The following is an 18,986-nucleotide window of genomic DNA, read 5'->3' on the forward strand; positions in this document are numbered from 1 at the left end:
CTTTACTTTCATTGTCACTATAAATGTACATGAAAAAAAGTCAGTATTTATGAAAATAATAAAGTATAAAATAAAAATATATACAGCAATAAATAATAATGGAAATCTATATGTATGACAGTACAAAGAATACCATAGCTGAATATGTGCTACATCCCTAATCTTCATATAGAAAGAAGATCATCACAATTATAAATTCCTGCCTTGGATACACACAGTGCACGTACGACTTTGATCTGATATGCACATTTTATTATTATATACACAAACACACACTTATATTGCATCAAAATTAACTTTGTCTTGCAATATCAAAAGAAACTTTCAAAAGGAACTTTTTCAGCATCAAAAAAAAAAAAGTGAGTTTGCTTACCTCTGCTCGTCGATGGCGTCAACCACGTGTTCAAATCCGTCACTATCTTCACTCGAGGACTCTTCCGAAGAAGACGATGATGACGAATTTGGACCATCCTCTTCCTCAAGTTGATCAAAAAGCACAATTGCCTGCGCTAAATTTAGTTTTCCGTTCATTCTCAAAGTCACACAAAGTCGCTGCTCGAGCCACACGGCCGTCGCTCGCCCCCTCGCTGCTTCAGAACACTCCTCCCTCTCGTTCGGTGGAACCTCGCACGGCAGTTATATTTATTTAAAAAACGCATTTTGTGCTTCCACTGTGACTTCGAAAGGGTTCGTTTGATTTGTGTTTTTTTCATGGAGCTTCCGTTTTGAAAAAGGACAAGAAATGATGGAAATATAGACATAAAGAAATGATCCATGCAGCGTTTTAATGTTTTTTTGAGAGGACAATAAAACTATAAAACTTAAATGACAATATCTCATGTTTTAGTTGGTCGATTGACTTCAAATAATAACGAGAGTAAACCGCAACTTCTGCACTTTAAAACGAGACCAACCAACGGCATGTGGGTGACGTAATTAAAACGTGAGGGCGCTTCAAAGACGACGTGCGCTGAGGACGCGCCGGCGCGTCCTTCGACTCTCAAGGGTTAACATTCTTTCTGTTAAAGGGATACACGGATAGAAAGACTTGTAGTTTTTAAAAGATGTAAATGTTATAGTTACAAGTTATAGTAATTTTATATTAAAACCCCTCTTCATGTTTTCGGTTTATTAAAATTTGTAAAATTTTCAATCAAAAGTAGAGTTAATATAGTAATAATAATAAGAATAAAAATAATAAGAATAGAGTGACCCAAGTCTGAATAAGTTTTATGTGTATTTTGCATAGCTATTTTGATTGGGAATGCCAGTTCACTTTGCATTGTTGTTTAACTCTGTGAGAATAGGGCCTCATTACAACAGACTGAAGTGCTTTTCTTTTTGTGAACATTATTTTTTTTGAGAGATAGGAATATTATTGTTGTTGTGCTTTCACTAAATGATACTTGTTTGTTGTAAAGGAGTTGCCGAAGCTTATGCCAATAAACAGCGCGGTTCAATGAACGGCTGTGTCCACTCGCCTTTATAACATATACAGTATATCTCTGTACAGATCTTACCCAAAATACAACAAGAGACACATAATTGCCACTAAAAGAAAGAAAACTTACAGAAATGTGTGGAGCACAAATAGCACAATGCAACAGCATAAACGTCTCACAACTACTAATTCTCCCACGATTAGAATGAATTACATTAGTATGGATCGGCGCTGCCCCCAAGCGGCCAGTGGCATTCTCTATCTGTTTGAGGCAATGCGTGAGCGGGTCACTCCGTGCATGCGTTAATTGCGTCAAATATTTTAACGTGATTAATTTTAAAAAATAATTACCGCCCGTTAACGCAATAAATTTGACAGCCCTAATAATTTCATAACTGCTTTCATTGTAAATTTTTTCTGAAGGTAATGAAACTATGAATGAACACATGTGGAATTATGTACTAAGCCAGTGCTTCTCAATTATTTTCTGTCACGCCCCCCCAAGGAAGACGTAAATGTTTCGCGCCCCCCCAAACTCTCTGCCGCCACTGTAAATAGTATCATTTGTCTATAAAATTACTATTATAAATACGCATCTGCCTAACATTGTGTCCTTTTTTTCTAATAAAGAAAAAAAGTAACATAGATCAACTTATAATAAAGTATAACTTTATTATAAACATTGTTTTGTTTGTAACAGAGAAGACTTGATGTGCATCAATTTGCCTGAATTAAAAAAAAAAATTCACATCCAAACTAAAAAATACACTCAAGGTACATTTTTGACCATTTGATACAGAAAAATAAAATGTAATAAAATCAGTAAATAATACCAAATTAAAATTGATTAGAAACATTCACTCATGAGGACAATGTGCCAAAAAATTTGACCGAAAAAACAAATCTGAATAAAAGGGGGGGAAAAGTGTCCTTGGACAGGACAGTTTTTATTTTTGCTGCTCACAGTATTTACCTCCTTTGCAATGATGTGGAGTTATTTTTCAATTAACATGCTAACAATGCTCACTGGCTTACTGATATAACACTGACAAAGCAGGACGATTGTTGGCAATATTCGGCACGTTTTCACTGAAAAAATCAAGCGGCTTAACAATGAGATTGGGGTCTAATGTCTTTAAGTGGCGTCTTAATTGATTTGGCTTCTTGCTGTCTGCTATAATTATTTTTAGACACAGTAAACAGTGGTCTTTCATCATCACCCACTGTATTAAAAGTCAAAGCTAAAAGGCAAACGGCACGAAAAAAGCGCATTCACAGCGGCCGAGGTAGAACCGTAGGTGAGGGCAGTCGTCGTGACGATCCCAAGCCGAAAATGGCACTTCTCGGGCGGCGACGTGAGAACCGGACAAGACAGTGGGTCGCTGCGTGAGTGAGTCCGGTCGGAAAACGGCTTTCGAAAACGGCGGTGGCACACTGCTCTTCATATCTGTTGTCTGTGTGTGCTGAGTGCTCTTCCTTAGTTCAAAAATACTGCGCGCATTCTGAAAATGAGAGCGCCACTGCCACCTACTGAGTGGATGTGCAAGTACACTTTATTCCAGTACGGCAAAAAAAAAAACAAAACAAAAAACACATAAAACATGTTCCCCGAGGTCACATGCGCCCCCCCTGGCATTGCTCTGCGCCCCCCCCAGGGGGGCGCGCCCCACTATTTGAGAAGTACTGTACTAAGCAAAAAAAGGTGAAATAACTAAAACATGTATAAGACTCTAGTATCTTTAAAGTAGACATCTTTTGCTCTGATTACTTTTTTGCACTCTTGCCATTCTGTTGATGAGCTTAAAGAACGAGTCACCTTAAAATGTTTTTTGACTTCACAGGTATGCCTTTGCAGGGTTGATCAGTGGAATTTATTGCTTTGTCAATGGGGTTGGGACTTTTGTGTTGCATGGAATGAGGTGTGTCCAAACATTTGGCCTGCACTGTACATTGTTTCCTATTTTTAAATATTTATGTACATGAAAAATTATTTTGCTGATCCATTAGTTGAGTGGTGAATTAATTGTGGCAGCCCTAATTGTAAGACATAATGGCCTCCTGAAGGAAACCATAACTACAATGTGGCCCTTGAAAAAAGATAAGTTTGACATCCCAGATGCACGCATACATTTGTTTTGCTGAGACGTTTAGCAAGAATTCCATTTTTTGCTTTTATGGGGTTTTAAAAAATTGTTGCTGAAAAAATGAAATGCGATATTGTTGTCTCCCTATTATCTTACTGACGGCCATTGACGGTATTAGACGTCCACTTCAATTAAATTGGAAAAGGCTGGCGGCCATCATTCGCTCTCCCAGTTCAAATGGAGTCTATCGCCGTCAATGGCAGCCATTGAGTAAAAAATACTTACTATTACTGCTTACGATTACAGTACACTCATACCTTGTTCGTCCCCAATCGTGCTATGCCGGTGTCCTTACCCGAGAGCCAAGAAGGCAGGGATGGAACGGGCCCAGTGCATTGAGAGAAAGAGAAGCCTGGATGCAGACTCACAGATGTAATGTACATTCAGATATTCAGGCATGGGGCTGGGCATCGTCAACTTGAAGGAAAAGATTTTATAGATTATGTCAAAATGACGCGCATAATAACACCCCTTTTTAGTGGCAAAACTAATTGTATATGATAGTTGATGCCTTTTCTCACTCACCTTAAAGTTAACATGACCGTCTGTAAGCAGTGGCCCTTCCACCTCAATGATTGGGGTTTCTTGATCTCGGCCAATTAGCTGAAAGGTCGTTTCACTAACACACTTTTCAGCTATGACGCCCGTTTCAGGTGGATTGAGCACTTTGGCCAGGGTGTCAAAGGCACTGTGCAAAATATAAGAAAGAGGAAAATGAATAAAGGATTAAATCAGATCAATCAAATAAAATGGAAGTGCTTTTTCAACTGACCGAGTAATCTCTGTCGTGTTTTTTTTCACATATGTGCAATCTGATGAATCTCCATTTTTCAAGTTCTGTTTCAGTGAGTCACTCAGGCTGGCCAGTGAGGTCACCACATTTGCGAGTGTCCCAAGGTCACCGTGGCTAGACTCCGTCTAAAGGCAAATAGACGAGTATAGGCTTTAAACCATATGTGTCAAAATCAAGACCAGATCTGCCCTGCCACATACAGTCCCTGACAAAAGTCTTGTCGCGTATCCATTTTGTGGAAACAATTGCTAATAACCTGACTTTTAATAATTCAGTTGATTTGAGAAATGGCTCATATGAAAGCGAAGACCCTCGCAAGGGATGTTGAATGTACAAAAATATCTTTGTTTCACTGAAAAAAGATTTATCATTTAATGAAGACATAAAGGTCAAATTTGGAAAGACAAAAGTTTTTTCGCCTACAGAAAGTAGTGTGAAAATTAAGGCTGCAGCTATCGAATATTTTAGTAATCGAGTAATCGACTAAAAATTCTATCGATTAATCGAGTAATCGGATAAAACAAATATATTTTTAGGTGAAGAGCAATTATAAATATACATGAGAAAACAAGACATTTCATCTAATCTTCAGTCAATCAATGTCTTTATTTTCGATATATATTGTTGAAAACAGCCAACAATTGCATCTCAGATGTAACTAGAATTTAAAAAAAAGACTAATTCACTGCTTTCACTCAAAAAACATTTAGATCTTATTTAACAAAACAAAAAACAAAAAAATTATATATATCTTACCTAAAAATGCCGTTACGCTTGATAACACACATCACTTAAAAGTTAGGATTTTTTCCCCACGTGTTTCAATTGAATTTCTATTTGTGTCAAGCCATTTTTAAGTTCTAGTTAAGTTTTAAGTTAGTCTAAACTGTAAGTCCTGATAGGATTTTGAGTTTTTGCAGTGTTCAAAATAAATGTATGATACAGGCTGTATTGGAGCACATTAGGGACCAGTGCTACTTGGTGTTTTATCCAGCAATGACTACTGAGCTAAAATTGATAGTTAGCATGATTAAGTATTTATTTTACACCCTCATCACTCCACAACGCTATGTAATGTTAAAGCCTGTATGTAAGACACGTTAGCCACGCATCGCCAGTGGTCATAATTAATAGAAACCTAGCCCTCCGCAGGGCTAACGTTACGTGAACTTGTGACAGTAACGTTAATCTTATTTATTAGCGCTTAGCGTTCTTTATTAGCGCTTAGCGCTCTTTATTAGCGCTTAGCGCTCTATTGCTTTAAGATGGCGGCGGTTTACTAACGCTGCTCAGACGCGGCCGAGTCTGTCATTCGCATCTAGTTCAAGACATGTGATCTCTATGAGACGCATCAGACGCTACCTGCTACCAACTAGCATCGTGCGAGCAAGTATTTAGCAAATTCGGCTTCGTGTGTAGCGGCTGTCTGCTGCAGTAAGTTTTTTTTTTTTTTGCTTCGTCCTCTACGCACGTAACATCAGCGCGTTGTCCCGCATTAAAAGTAGTCCGAGCAAAACGTGATGCTTAGAGCTGTCAAAATATACGAATACTCGAGGTGAATAAAATTACTTGGATCAGTTTTTAAACTCGAGTTACTCGAGTATTTGTTTCAGCTCTAGTGAAAATTAACAAAAAATGTTCTTCAAATACAAAAATATGTTACATAACATAAGCGAATTAAGTAGTGGTACTGTGAGATCCAAATTTAATATTTTGTATGACTTCCATGGGCTTGAAAGACTGCATCCATACGGTTCGGCGAGGATTCATACAATTTATTGATGAAGTCATCAGGAACATCAAAGAAAGCAGTCTTGCATGCCTCCCAGTGTTCATCAACATTCTTGGGTTTCGTCTTCCATGCTTCCGCTTTCATCCTACCCCAGACATGCTCAATGATGTTTATGTCTGGTGACTGGGCTGGCCAGTCATGGAGGATGTTGATTGAAGTATGCGATGGAGCACCATCCTGCTGCAGAATTTGTCCCTTTTTATGGTTAGGAATGTAAGAGGCAGCTAAGATTTGTTGATATTTCAGACTATTTATGTTGCCTTCCACCCTGTAGATCTCTCGCACACCCCCATACTGGATGTAACCCCAGACCATGATTTTGCTAACAACAAACTTGACTGTTTTGTGGCAAAAGGTGGATCTCTCAGATGAATCTTCCATTGAATTACACCACAGTCGCTGCAAATATTGCAGGAGACCTACTGGAGCCCGCATTGATGCGAGATTCACTCAGGAAACAGTGAAGTTTGGTGGTTTGGACCTACGTGTCACCATCGGCAACGAGACAATGTGCGTTACTATGCATTACGTTGGTTGAATGACGCGAGAAAAGTCAGAAAAACGGAGAGAGAAGAGTTTGTTGTGATGCTGTAGCAAACGCGATGCTAGGCTAAGTGGCTCCAATATTTTCTGACTGTAGCCGACAGCCTACAATCTACGCTTCGATATCAAATGCATATAAACTACATGCAAAATGACAGACTCGGCAGCGTTGGTAAACAGCCACCATTTTAAAGCAGTAGACTTCTCAGAAAGGCTCTGTTGTATTGAACCTTCCTAGCAAACCTAAGTAACTTTTTATCTGAAATACTCGTATATTGGCAAAATCTTGACTTGATTATCTATCTTTAAATGATGAAACAGTTTTAAAACTTTCACATGTCGAAAGTAAACAGAAGGGAACTAATGCAAAAATGGGAGCAATTTTAACAACTTAGACGGTTGATTCACAACATTAAATGACTTCCAAACATAGCAAAGGTCACTATGTTTTTTTTTTTATTTTGTTTTGTTTTGTTTTTTGAAAAAATGAAAAAAAAAAAACATGAAAGGAAACACCAGTTACTTTGCCAAGTAACTAATTACTCTTACATTCAGGTAACTGAGTTACTAACTCAATAACTTTTTGGAAGAAGTAATTTGTAACTGTAATTAATTACTTTTTAAAAGTAAGATTAACAACACTGGTCATAAAGATGAAGTCTGCAGAATGAAAGGTGACGAAAGCGGAGATTTTTTTCTGCCAATTTGTTGCCGAACACAATTTGCCCGCAACTATTGCTGATCACTTCTCAGAATTAGCAAAAGAAATGTTCCCTGACTCAAAAATTGCATCAGTAGGTTAATGTTATCAATTGACCTTTTTAATTTGTAATTGGACACACTAACGAACTACCTTCAAGTCAAACTGAATTGCGAGCTGAAGTGCCATGAAGTGCAGCCATCAAAAGACAAGATAGAAATTGCCAAAAGTGCTAAATACAAATATAACAAAAGTCACTGTTAAATTTTAGTAATCATGATGTAGCTGAAGATATTGATTGTTCTTTGATTGCACCAGGTTATATGTTACAATATTACCAACAAATTCATATTAAAAATTGAGTTTTATTTTTGTTTCATATTGCATGCTATATACGACGTTGTAAGATTAGATTATTTGTAAGATTGCCAACAGCCACGGGCTGACAGGTATGGATTTATGCTACATTACGTGCAGCGCTGTCTCGCTGCATGCTCCCTCCTCTCCTAGGAGGGAGGTATTTCCTCTTCTATTTGTCGAATCAATGAGTCCGCCTTTCGTCCAATTGATGCTACTTGGAAAGTTCGGTTGGCGCAGCGTGAATGCTGAACCTTTTCTACAAGTCGTTTGCAAGTGGCTCTCCAACCGGACCCTGGTCTACTTTGTCTAATGTGAAAGTGCCCTACAACTGTACAAAAGTACTGGAAACACTGCAAATGACCAAAAACAAAGAGTAGTACCTTTGAGTCAGTTGTCAGCAGAAGCGTTCCATCACTTTGCATGACAGGCTGCTGGATGTTAACAAGCATCCCCTGGTCCAGCAAGCTGGATCTGCACACAAAATACACCCCATTAAACATCAGCATGCTAAGTCCCACAGTAAGGTAAGATGGTCACTAACCTGGAGCCATCCGTCTCTGTGTCCGAGATGAAAGTTGGTGTGGCGATGAGTGGACTGTTAAGGTCCTTGCGGATGTAGATCTTCTGGGTGGACGGAGCGCAGTTGACATGTTTCTCTCTGGGAATAACATCGGCAGGCTTCCTTTCACTCTGAACAGCTGAGGACAAAAAGAAAAATACAGTTTATCACAAAAGTGAGTACACCCCTCACATTTCTGCAGATATTTAAGTATATCTTTTCATGGGACAACACTGACAAAATGACACGTTGACACAACGAAAAGTAGTCTGTGTGCAGCTTATATAATTAGTGAGTATAATATAATGAGTTAATGTATTTCCCCTCAAAATAACTCAAAATCTAGCCATTAATATCTAAACCCCAACAAAACAAAAGTGAGTACACCCCTTAGAAACTACGTACATCCCTAAATATCCAAATTGAGTACACCTTATTATTTTCCCTCCAAAATGTCATGTGACTTGTACAGGAGTGCTGTCAGCATTGCTGCAGAGATTGAAGAGGTGGGGCATACGCCGCACTCTACATCAAATTGGTGTGCATGGCTGTCACCCCAGGATGAAGCCTCTTCTGAAGACGGTACACAAGAAAGCCCGCCCGTCTCATCAGACCATAGGACATGGTTCCAGTACTCCATGTGCTTTGTTGACATGTCTTCAGCAAACTGTTTGCTGGCCTTTTCCTACAGTATGATAATAGTCCTCTAAGCTCTGCTCTGTCAGATCATCATTCCGTGTGTAATCAATGTTCTCCTTGTGATCATAAGTAAACTCTTAAAAGACTTCTGGAGTGAAAACATTTTTCTTCCAAAAAACAAAGGGAGAATGGGTTCTATACCCTGACAGTGAACATCAAGTTTTGGGTCATGTAGGCCAAACCTCTATACCAAATATTACTTACATGGCACAAAATGTGATGTCCACGTGTGTTGACACTAGGGCTGGGCGATATGGCCTTAAGTATGTATCACGATAAATTGAGCAGATTTACCTCGATAACGATAAATAACGATAAATTCGCCCAAGCAAACTGTTATATTATTTGAAAATTTGAATCAATGCATGGAATACAAATTAACAGTTTCTCGTTAAATTTATTTACCAGCTTTCAATTTAACAGTTGCACATGCAGTCTAAACATTAAGTATTAAAATAAATCTTGTAAACAATAAGAATTCTTGGGTGGACATTTATAACAGCTTGTATGACTTGAAAAATGTCATCACTTGAATTTCATTAAATTCATTCCGCATTGTTATACACTAGATAGTGGCATACGTTTAGATATTTAGAATAGATACAAATACGACACATCCACCCGCCCCCCAGAAATTATACTTAATTAAAAAATAAAATGTTTCACAAACCTTTCCTTTCTTTTATTCGGCTCAATTATTTACATCTTATGATTTTGGAAATCCTTACAGTATGCAATAAATAATATTCCTGTTCCCCAGCACTGTGCTTACTGTACTGTAATTTTTACAAAAAAATAAACAATACATAGTTACTCCCCGTCATCTAGGACGAGCCACTTACAAGACTAGCACTGTCGTGTATTACAAATACTGCTTTGAACACATCTTCACAGACAAAAGCAATGACACAGGCTTAAAGTGGTCAACTTTAATTGTGTAAATCACACTTAATGACTACACGATCTCCTGGTTGAAATAGACGACATCCACTTAATTCTATTGAAGATATGTAATGCTGAGGCAATTTGTCAACTTTACTTTTAAAAAGAAACATGCACTGTTTATCCAGTAGATGGGGCTCTTGCAGTGTGTCAAACAGTGATTCAATTTAGGGCAATTGTCTTAAAAATGGTTCATTGTTTCAGAAAGCCTCGGTTTTTCCATCCCTATCTGGAACCTGTCAAGAGTTTACTTAATGTCGGGTGAAAGTTTGGCGAAGCTAACTTAAGCCCGACTTCATCCCGTTTACTTCTAGCGTTAGCCGCTAGCGTTAGCTGCTAGCGTTAGCCTACCGGGCTTCTGTTTGATTGGCTTCCTGAAAACCATGTGACTCCAAACGTAAGCACACTGTCTGCTTTCTTAAAGGGGAATGAACATAGCCGAACAACACAGAGTCAAAGCGGGATGAAAAGACTATTTTCTTCTTTTATTAAATTACCGAATTTACCGACATGGTCAAAATTACGTCGGTCATCGTGAAGAATTTCGGTAACGGTAAATTTTCGGTTTACCGCCCTGCTCTAGTTGACACCAGATCTTTATACGGTGTAAGGCTGCAACAATTAATCAATGTGTGTTGACTAGGGCTGTCAAACGATTAAAATTTTTAATCGAGTTGATCACAGTTTAATAATTAATTAAGCGTAATTAATCGCAATTCTCCGCGACCCTCGTGAGGAAAAAGCGGCATGGAAAATGAATGAATGAATGAATAATCGCAATTCAAACCATCTATAAAATATGCCATATTTTTCTGTAAATTATTGTTGGAATGGAAAGATAAGACACAAGACGGATATATACATTCAACATACTGTATATAAGTACTGTATTTGTTTATTATAACAACAACTCAACAAGATGGCATTAACATTAACATTCTGTTAAAGCGATCCATGGATAGAAAGACTTGTAGTTCTTAAAAGATAAATGTTAGTACAAGTTATAGAAATTTCATATTAAAACCCATCTTAATGTTTTCGTTTTAATAAAATTAGTAAATTTTCCAATGAAAATATAAACTAGTAGCTAGCCATTGTTGATGTCAATAATTACACAATGCTCATGGTGCTAAAACCCATAAAATCAGTCGCACCCAAGCACCAGCAGAGGGCGACAAAACACCAAAAAACACAAGTAACAAGTGGGCATGACACTGTGCTGTCATTTCAATATGTTTGAGCGGGGCATGTGTGTTAATTGCGTCAAATATTTTAACGTGATTAATTTAAAAAATTAATTACCGCGATAATTTTCACAGCCCTAGTGTTGACACCAGATCTTTATACGGTGTAAGACTGCATCAATTAATCAAATTAGTTGCGAACAAATATGATAATCGATTTTTGCCGGCAGCTATGAGCAGTCCCTTTTGGGTCCTTGTTTGTGTGTAAAGTGAGGCTACGCGCATGCGCCAGTGATTAAAGCGCGAGAGAGAGAGAGGTCACAGCTACACTCAGGTTTAATTGCTGAATCAATAATATTTATGTGAGAGTTATATTTTCTTGAGTCGTGTGGGTTGTTAGATCCAGTGTGACTCCTTCATAGGTAAGTAAATGAATCCATTTGCATTGTTTGTATTCTTTGTTGATGAGATGTTACTACTTAGCACGGAGTGCTAAGCTAGTAAGCGATTATTCTGATCAGTGTCATAAGTGTTAAGTGTGTGTTTTGGAGAAGCATATTAGCACTTGAGTTATTGTTAGATAGTAAAGTTGTCTTATTTCGTTTTTATAAAGAAACCACACACATAAACTAATTCATATAAAAGCAACACAAACTCCCATTCAAACTTTAAATTGTCATACGAGAGAGTGTGCTTTGAAATTGGATTTGAATTGTATTTATGAACAACTGTTTGATTTTAAAAAAATATATATTTTTTTTAAATCACACATTGCAGTCTGCTTCCTCCTTATTCGATTTTGTTGTTTAGTTTGTTTAACAAAAATAAATGAGTCATTGACACAATTTGCACTCATCGGCCACTTTATTAGGTACACCTGTCCAACTGCTCGTTAACACTTAATTTCTAATCAGCCAATCACATGGCGGCAACTCAGTGCATTTAGGCATGTAGACATGGTTTGAGACAATCTCCTGCAGTTCAAACCGAGCATCAGTATGGGGAAGAACGGTGATTTGAGTGACTTTGAACATGGCATGGTTGTTGGTGCCAGAAGGGCTTGTCTGAATATTTCAGGAAACTGCTGATCTACTGGGATTTTCACACACAACCATCTCTAGGGTTAACAGAGAATGGTCCGAAAAAGAAAAAATATCCAGTGAGCGGCAGTTCTGTGGGCGGAAATGCCTTGTTGATGACAGCGATCAGAGGAGAATGGCCAGACTGGTTCGAGCTGATAGAAAGGCAACAGTGACTCGAATAACAACCCGTTACAACAAAGGTAGGCAGAAGAGAATCACTGAACACACAGTACGTCGAACTTTGAGGCAGATGGGCTACAGCAGCAAAAGACCATGCCGGGTGCCACTCCTTTCAGCTAAGAACAGGAAACTGAGGCTACAATTTGCACAAGCTCATCGAAATTGGACAATAGAAGATTGGAAAAACGTTGCCTGGTCTGATGAGTCTCGATTTCTGCTGCGACATTTTGGATGGTAGGGTCAGAATTTGTCGTCAACAACATGAAACCATGGATCCATCCTGCCTTGTATCAACGGTTCAGGCTGGTGGTGAAAGTGTAATGGTGTGGGGAATATTTTCTTGGCACTCTTTGGGCCCCTTGGTACCAACTGAGCATCGTTGGAACGCCACAGCCTACCTGAGTATTGTTGCTGATCATGTCCATCCCTTTATGACCACAATGTACCCAACTACTGATGGCTACTTTCAGCAGGATAATGCGTCATGTCATAAAGCTGGAATCATCTGACTGGTTTCTTGAACATGACAATGAGTTCACTGTACTCAAATGGCCTCCACAGTCACCAGATCTCAATCCAATAGAGCATCTTTGGGATGTGGTGGAACGGGAGATTCGCATCATGGATGTGCAGCCGACAAATCTGCACCAACTGTGTGATGCCATCATGTCAATATAGACAAAACTCTCTGAGGAATGCTTCCAGCACCTTGTTGAATCTATGCCACGAAGAATTGAGGCAGTTCTGAAGGCAAAAGGGGGTCCAACCCGTTACCAGCATGGTGTACCTAATAAAGTGGCCGGTGAGTGTATATCAGCGCTTTGCCCACAAGGGGAAAAAAATCAATCAGCAGCACTTTTTTATTTGAATGAACAGGACTTTTGCCTTATTTGTGTACCGAGGAATTCATTTATGTTTATGCTCAGAACTTTTATTAAAACCTTTGACAGGTTTTATGAACTTTAAACAGTAGTTATAGACTACAGTTAAGTCAGGAAACTAATAATATTATTTTTGAAGGAAATAGTCAACCATTTTGTCTTGTTACTTACAACATACCTAAACTACGTCATATTAAGTAGTAAAGATATTTGAAATAAGTGATATTTATCTGATTAATCGATTAATTAATTGTCCGATCAATTGATTATAAAAATAATCATTAATTGCAGGCCTAATAGGGTGATTTTTTTTTTTAAACAACCAAACATTACCCAATGAAGGTTTAATGGCACTGGGATGCTCTTCTGACGGTGAACTAAATTAGTGGGTGTACCATAACCGTGCTTCAATTTTTTGTTAAGGTTTAGCTTTATTTAATTTTCATTTGCAAGACATTTTAATCACTTCATTATTTTAGTGCAGAATCTACCCTCACGTGGATGGTTTAAAATTGTAACAAAAATGTATCAAAAAGCATGGATAATTGCTTTGACAGTAAACCACGAGGTGTCTCCTGCTGATCAATAACAAACCAGATTTGTATTTAGAACTGCAGAACAAACTGGGCAGCATTATATGGAACGGAATGGTTGACTCACAGTCAGTCTTCATCCCCATGTTAAGGCATTTCTTCAAGCGACAGAACTGACAGCGGTTGCGGTGGTGCTTGTTAATGACGCAGTCCTGCTTACTACGGCAGCTGTAGGTCAGGTTTTTCCTCACACTCCGCTTAAAGAAGCCTTTACAACCTTCGCAACTCATTGCTCCGTAGTGACGGCCTAAACACAAATGATATTACTGTGACACTGTGTTTAGGTGTGCAAATTCTATGCAATCAAATACAATACAGGTAGTCCCCTGGTTACGAATGAGTTCTGTTTCTAGGCTGTCGATGTAACCCGAATTTCCACGTAAATCGGAATTAACCCTTTAAGTACCCCTAACTACCCCCCCAAATCTCAGAATAACTGTACAAAAACACATATTATATGTCATATTAATAAGATACAGTAAGAAAAAAAGATACTGTGAGGTATGTTGTGTTAAATGCTGTTATACTCAATGACTATTCGGGCTTTAAAAAAAATAAAAATATTTGGGCTTTACTTGCGAGTGAGTCGCCTTGCTGAGAGAATAGGACACTGTGGAAAAAGTAGGGAGGCGAGAGAGGGGCATATCATGGCCCCTCAGTTTGACAGCGTCGCCTCTTTTAACGCGAGTCCGCCGTCCGAACTAAAAAAAACTGAATCGGGACTCGCATGAGTAGTCGGCGCAGGGGGAGCAGAAGTAGCAGCAGCAGCATGAGAACAAGGAAGTGGGACGTGACGCCATCAGGAACTGCAGGATGGCGGCACCGCTCCTGGGGGAGGAGGGGATCCTGATATGGTAAGTACAAGGTACTGATTACGCGACAAAAACTGCAAAATAAAACAACTGGAGACAGAATGGCGGACAAGACTCTGACATTGTAAAGTTGAAATCATGTAAGTCGGGTACGTCATAACCTGGGAACTACCTGTACATGATATTAAATTCCACTGTCTAGTAAAATACCTGAAGCCTTGTCTCCACACACCACGCAGTACTCCACTGTCTGTGGCCGGCTCAGATCGCCTGATTGGCCGAGTAACTGCTCCATCGACAATGGATCTGTGACAATCTGATATGACGTGATATAAGTAGTAATTAAGGCAATATTAGCATTGGGATTCACATTTCAAGATGCTTCCTTAACAGAATTTTAGAAAAAAGAAAAATCCATTTGTCAAATCCTTTTGGGAAAAATAGTGTAAGAATGTCATCAAATTGATTTGATCTTTTATGTATGGTATTCTTCACCTGTATCCTTCCTGGCATCAGGTTGTCTGCAGACGTAAAGATGAGTTGCTTCGTATTGTGGTTGTCTGGAGAGGTCAGAATAACCTTGCCAGCTCCAGAATTGTCTGATGTGGTCAGAATGAATTGTTGTTTGGGGGCACTGGAAGGGTTCATGGCAGTCACAATCTGAATTTTCTGACCCCTCTGTTGGTCAGTTACAATCTGAGGAATGAGAGTAACAGTGAGGCAGACATAATTATATGTCAGCAAAAATACAAGTCACAAAAGATGGTACCTGTATCTGCTGTGAGGTTGCTGGAGCATCGGTAGTAACAACCTGATAGCGTGGAGGCGACGGACTTATCGCCGAGTCTGTTGGGGACAATGACACCTACAATTTGAAAGACATTATAACACACTGGATCTTCATCAGTAGCCCAAATAAAGAAAACTAAGACATGGTCTTGTCTACTGGGGGGCTTGTCAAGCAGTAATTAAAGAAACAGAACCAATATTTTGCATGAAAATTTAAATAAACACCATGGAAGAGAGCACATTCCAAGCCACACTCACCTCTGCCTCATCCTCATAGTCTGCTTTCTGCTGAGAGAGCAAATTCAGGTTGGCCGTCATGATGATGATGTAAGGTCATTAGTGAGGACTGTTTGGAGCAATGCAAGGCGCGTGATTAGTAGACCACAAAGATGTATAATAACAAAAGAGTTTATACAGTATTTGTGCAGGTGTTTAACGGTAACTGTAGTATTGCTATTTTGTGATTGATAATACAAAACAGTATGATAATAGATAATTTTTAAATTTCTTATGTAATTTCTAAAAATAGCCACTTTAGAGGGTTAATATATAAAATATGTATTGACGAAAACATGGAGCAACATCACATAAGTCTTTCATTTCACTCGAAAGAAAAATGTTAAATCAGGATACATATAGTTATTGCAAGTGTAAATTATGTCTGGATATAATATTTTGAACATATCACATATATAGACATAGGTCGACACGGAATTTCCATTGCAGGAAAAAAGGTATACTTTTTTTTTTAAACACATTTATACAAATTTACCAAAAAAAAAAAAAAAAGGGCTCACACATATCTAACATTCTAACAAGAGACCACAAATAACACTCTCCATCATAATATACAAATTCCTACTTGTTTGCCATGTTTGTATTCATACACACACGACACTACACAACATACACACACCCACACCCACACTCGATCACGGGGCTTTACAGAGAAATATTAACTTTCTCAAACAATGATACCAAATTGAGAGCTTTTTGCTGCTTGATCAAGTTCAGAGATCTATACCATATATGAAACTCATTCATCCAATGTTTAAAACAAGGTATTTTTTTTAAAGTACCTGCATTTGTGAATGAAAAATTTTCCAAGTAGTACAATCACATTAACAACATAAACCAAATCCTTATTTTTGCCAGACACACAAAACTTAAAAGACTCTACTGTCCACGTTGAAAGGTCAATTTGTTTGGACTGAAGCCAGCTCCGCATATCCTTCCAGAACAATTGCACTAGGTCACAGTGAAAAAACAAATGAGCAACATCCTCAATGTCGTTTTCACAAAACACACAACAATTTGTCTGAAAATTAAATTTAAGTCTCAAAAAGTCGTTAGTGGGATAAATTGCATTTAGGATCTTAAATTGTACTTCCTTACATTTTGGGGGAATGAAAAAAAAGTATACCAAGCTAATAATCTTTGTTTACGATGAGACACCCGGAAGTGAGTGTGACGTCATGGTAACAATACATAAAAGAAGTGGCGTGGAAGTAAACATAGATTTGTGATTGGCCCAAGACAATTCCATCAAAACTCGTGTTACCTACCACATTGGGAATCACAACACAACAAAATGGAGAATTTGGCAAACAGCCAATTACTCAGGGGCGAATATTAACAACGAATATATGAACGAACATTCTTTCTCTCACTCAGAACATTAATGAGGGTGTTATAACAGCCAGGAAATAAACATTTGGTGTTTCGGGAGGGCGTGGGTGGGAAGTCCCACGATATTTCCGCTCCATTTCTGTTGCCTGGAAGGCAAAGGTAAAAAGGTCGACCTGTCTGCGTTTAGCGGTCCAAGCTAGCTCAACACAACCAGAGCCGCAGCGTGTTCGTCCCCCCTAAATGAAGTGACACATTAGCGGTTCACGTTGGTTACGCTGTATGTCTTAAATACGTGATGTATATCCAATTTAGTGGTGTCACTGTGCGCCACGGTCCCGCTTTGGCCGTGGCGCGCAGCCTGCGTCGGCTCGAGCTAGCCTACAAACCGGGAGATTAGCTGTGCTCTTTTATCATGCGCAATGTCTGTTGTCTTTTTTTGCTTTTCATGCAAAGGCCGAGACTTACCTCCGACAGTGGACCAATGACGAATTCGGGACGCCCAGTTATTTTATAAAATTAATTGTTTTGTTTTTCCACTGTTAAAGGTCATAGTTCGTGACCCGTTGATGGTTGGAGGTTTTTTTTTCTTTTTTTCTCCCTTCCTCTTCCTCTGTCGCGTCTCCGCGCTCCTCCTCCTCTCCTCCTCCCCCAGGCGCGTGCGGGCCAGACGCACGTGACGTCATAGCGTCTACCCGGAGAGCAGCTGTATCCAAACTATGGGCCCCGCGCAATCTCCGGCCCGCTGCCCAGTTTTTATTGCCACAAAGCAAATTATAAAAAATGTATAATTGAATATAGCCCGTACTAGAAGCTTGAGTTCAGCCTACATTCTCTTACACTTCTCAGCTTCAAAACTAGATAGAGCTAGTCACTTAAAAAGTGCCTTTCTATTAACTCTGCCTTGACCCATGAAAAGATATACAGTGGGGCAAATAAGTAGTCAACCGCCAATTATGCAAGTTCTCCTATTTGAAAAGATTCGAGAGGCCTGTAATTGTTAACAAGGGTAAACCTCAACCATGAGAGACAATGTGAAAAAAAAAAGAAAATCACATTGGTTGGTTTTTAAATAATTTATTTCCAAATTAGAGTGGAAAATAAGTATTTGGTTAATACCAAAAGTTCATCTCAATACTTTGTTACGGAGGCCAAACGTTTTCTGTAACTCTTCACAAGCTTTTCACACACTGTTGCTGGTATTTTGGCCCATTCCTCCATGCAGACCTCCTCTAGAGCAGTGATGTTTTGGGGCTGTCGTTCGGCAACACGGACTACCATGTTGGGAGAACTTGCACAATTAATGGTTGAGTAAATACTTATTTGCCCCACTGTATTTATTGTTATCTACAGAAATGCAAAGGGTGTACTCGCTTTTGTGATGTGCCTTCTGTATATTATATTACAGAAGAAAAAAAATCAATTTTCTCTTCTTAAGGTTCTTTTATTCTGTTAGGAACAAAGTCAGAAACAAAACGAAAGCAATAATCGCCTATGATAAATACATTTGTTCAGAAAACAATAATTAAAATCTGTCCGGCCAGGATAAACATCCGCAAGAGCCCCACACAGGTTCCCCCAATTAGATCTACCAAGAACCTTCGAGATCTTAAAGTATATATATATATATATATATATATATGTATATATATATATATATATGTCATCATGCAGGGCCGGCCCAGCCTATACACAGACTATGCAGCTGCTTAGGGCCTCTGACCACTAGGGGGCCCCCAATCTGGCAATTATTTAATTTATATTCTATTTTGTTTACCACAGTTTGCTTTATTTGACTTTTGTGAGTTTTGATACTTAATTTCAAGCTTAAAAAATAAAAGTTCTTCCTTAACTTCTTTTTTTCCC

The 18,986-nt window shown here is 38.7% G+C and overlaps 1 protein-coding gene across 2 annotated transcripts in view; it reads right to left on the minus strand.

Annotated features, from left to right (window-relative positions):
- Positions 1-17,774, minus strand: part of nr2c2 (nuclear receptor subfamily 2, group C, member 2) — a 35,609-nt gene extending 17,835 nt beyond the window's left edge. Inside the window, exons 1-11 of one of the 2 annotated variants that reach the window (XM_057859263.1) lie at positions 17,589-17,774; positions 15,753-15,840; positions 15,475-15,551; positions 15,201-15,401; positions 14,916-15,021; positions 13,961-14,140; positions 8,315-8,471; positions 8,154-8,244; positions 4,358-4,503; positions 4,111-4,273; positions 3,881-4,002 (exon numbers count right to left, since the gene is read on the minus strand). In XM_057859263.1, the coding sequence (XP_057715246.1) occupies positions 3,881-4,002; positions 4,111-4,273; positions 4,358-4,503; positions 8,154-8,244; positions 8,315-8,471; positions 13,961-14,140; positions 14,916-15,021; positions 15,201-15,353 (1,118 nt within the window). In that variant the 5' untranslated portion in view covers positions 15,354-15,401; positions 15,475-15,551; positions 15,753-15,840; positions 17,589-17,774. Of the gene's footprint in view, positions 1-3,880; positions 4,003-4,110; positions 4,274-4,357; positions 4,504-8,153; positions 8,245-8,314; positions 8,472-13,960; positions 14,141-14,915; positions 15,022-15,200; positions 15,402-15,474; positions 15,571-15,752; positions 15,841-17,588 lie in introns of both variants that reach the window. The other variant, XM_057859254.1, reaches the window with a different exon arrangement.
- Between the last annotated feature and the right edge of the window lie 1,212 nt (positions 17,775-18,986).

This window comes from Corythoichthys intestinalis, chromosome 2 (assembly GCF_030265065.1).
Source record: "Corythoichthys intestinalis isolate RoL2023-P3 chromosome 2, ASM3026506v1, whole genome shotgun sequence".
Taxonomy (NCBI): domain Eukaryota; kingdom Metazoa; phylum Chordata; class Actinopteri; order Syngnathiformes; family Syngnathidae; genus Corythoichthys; species Corythoichthys intestinalis.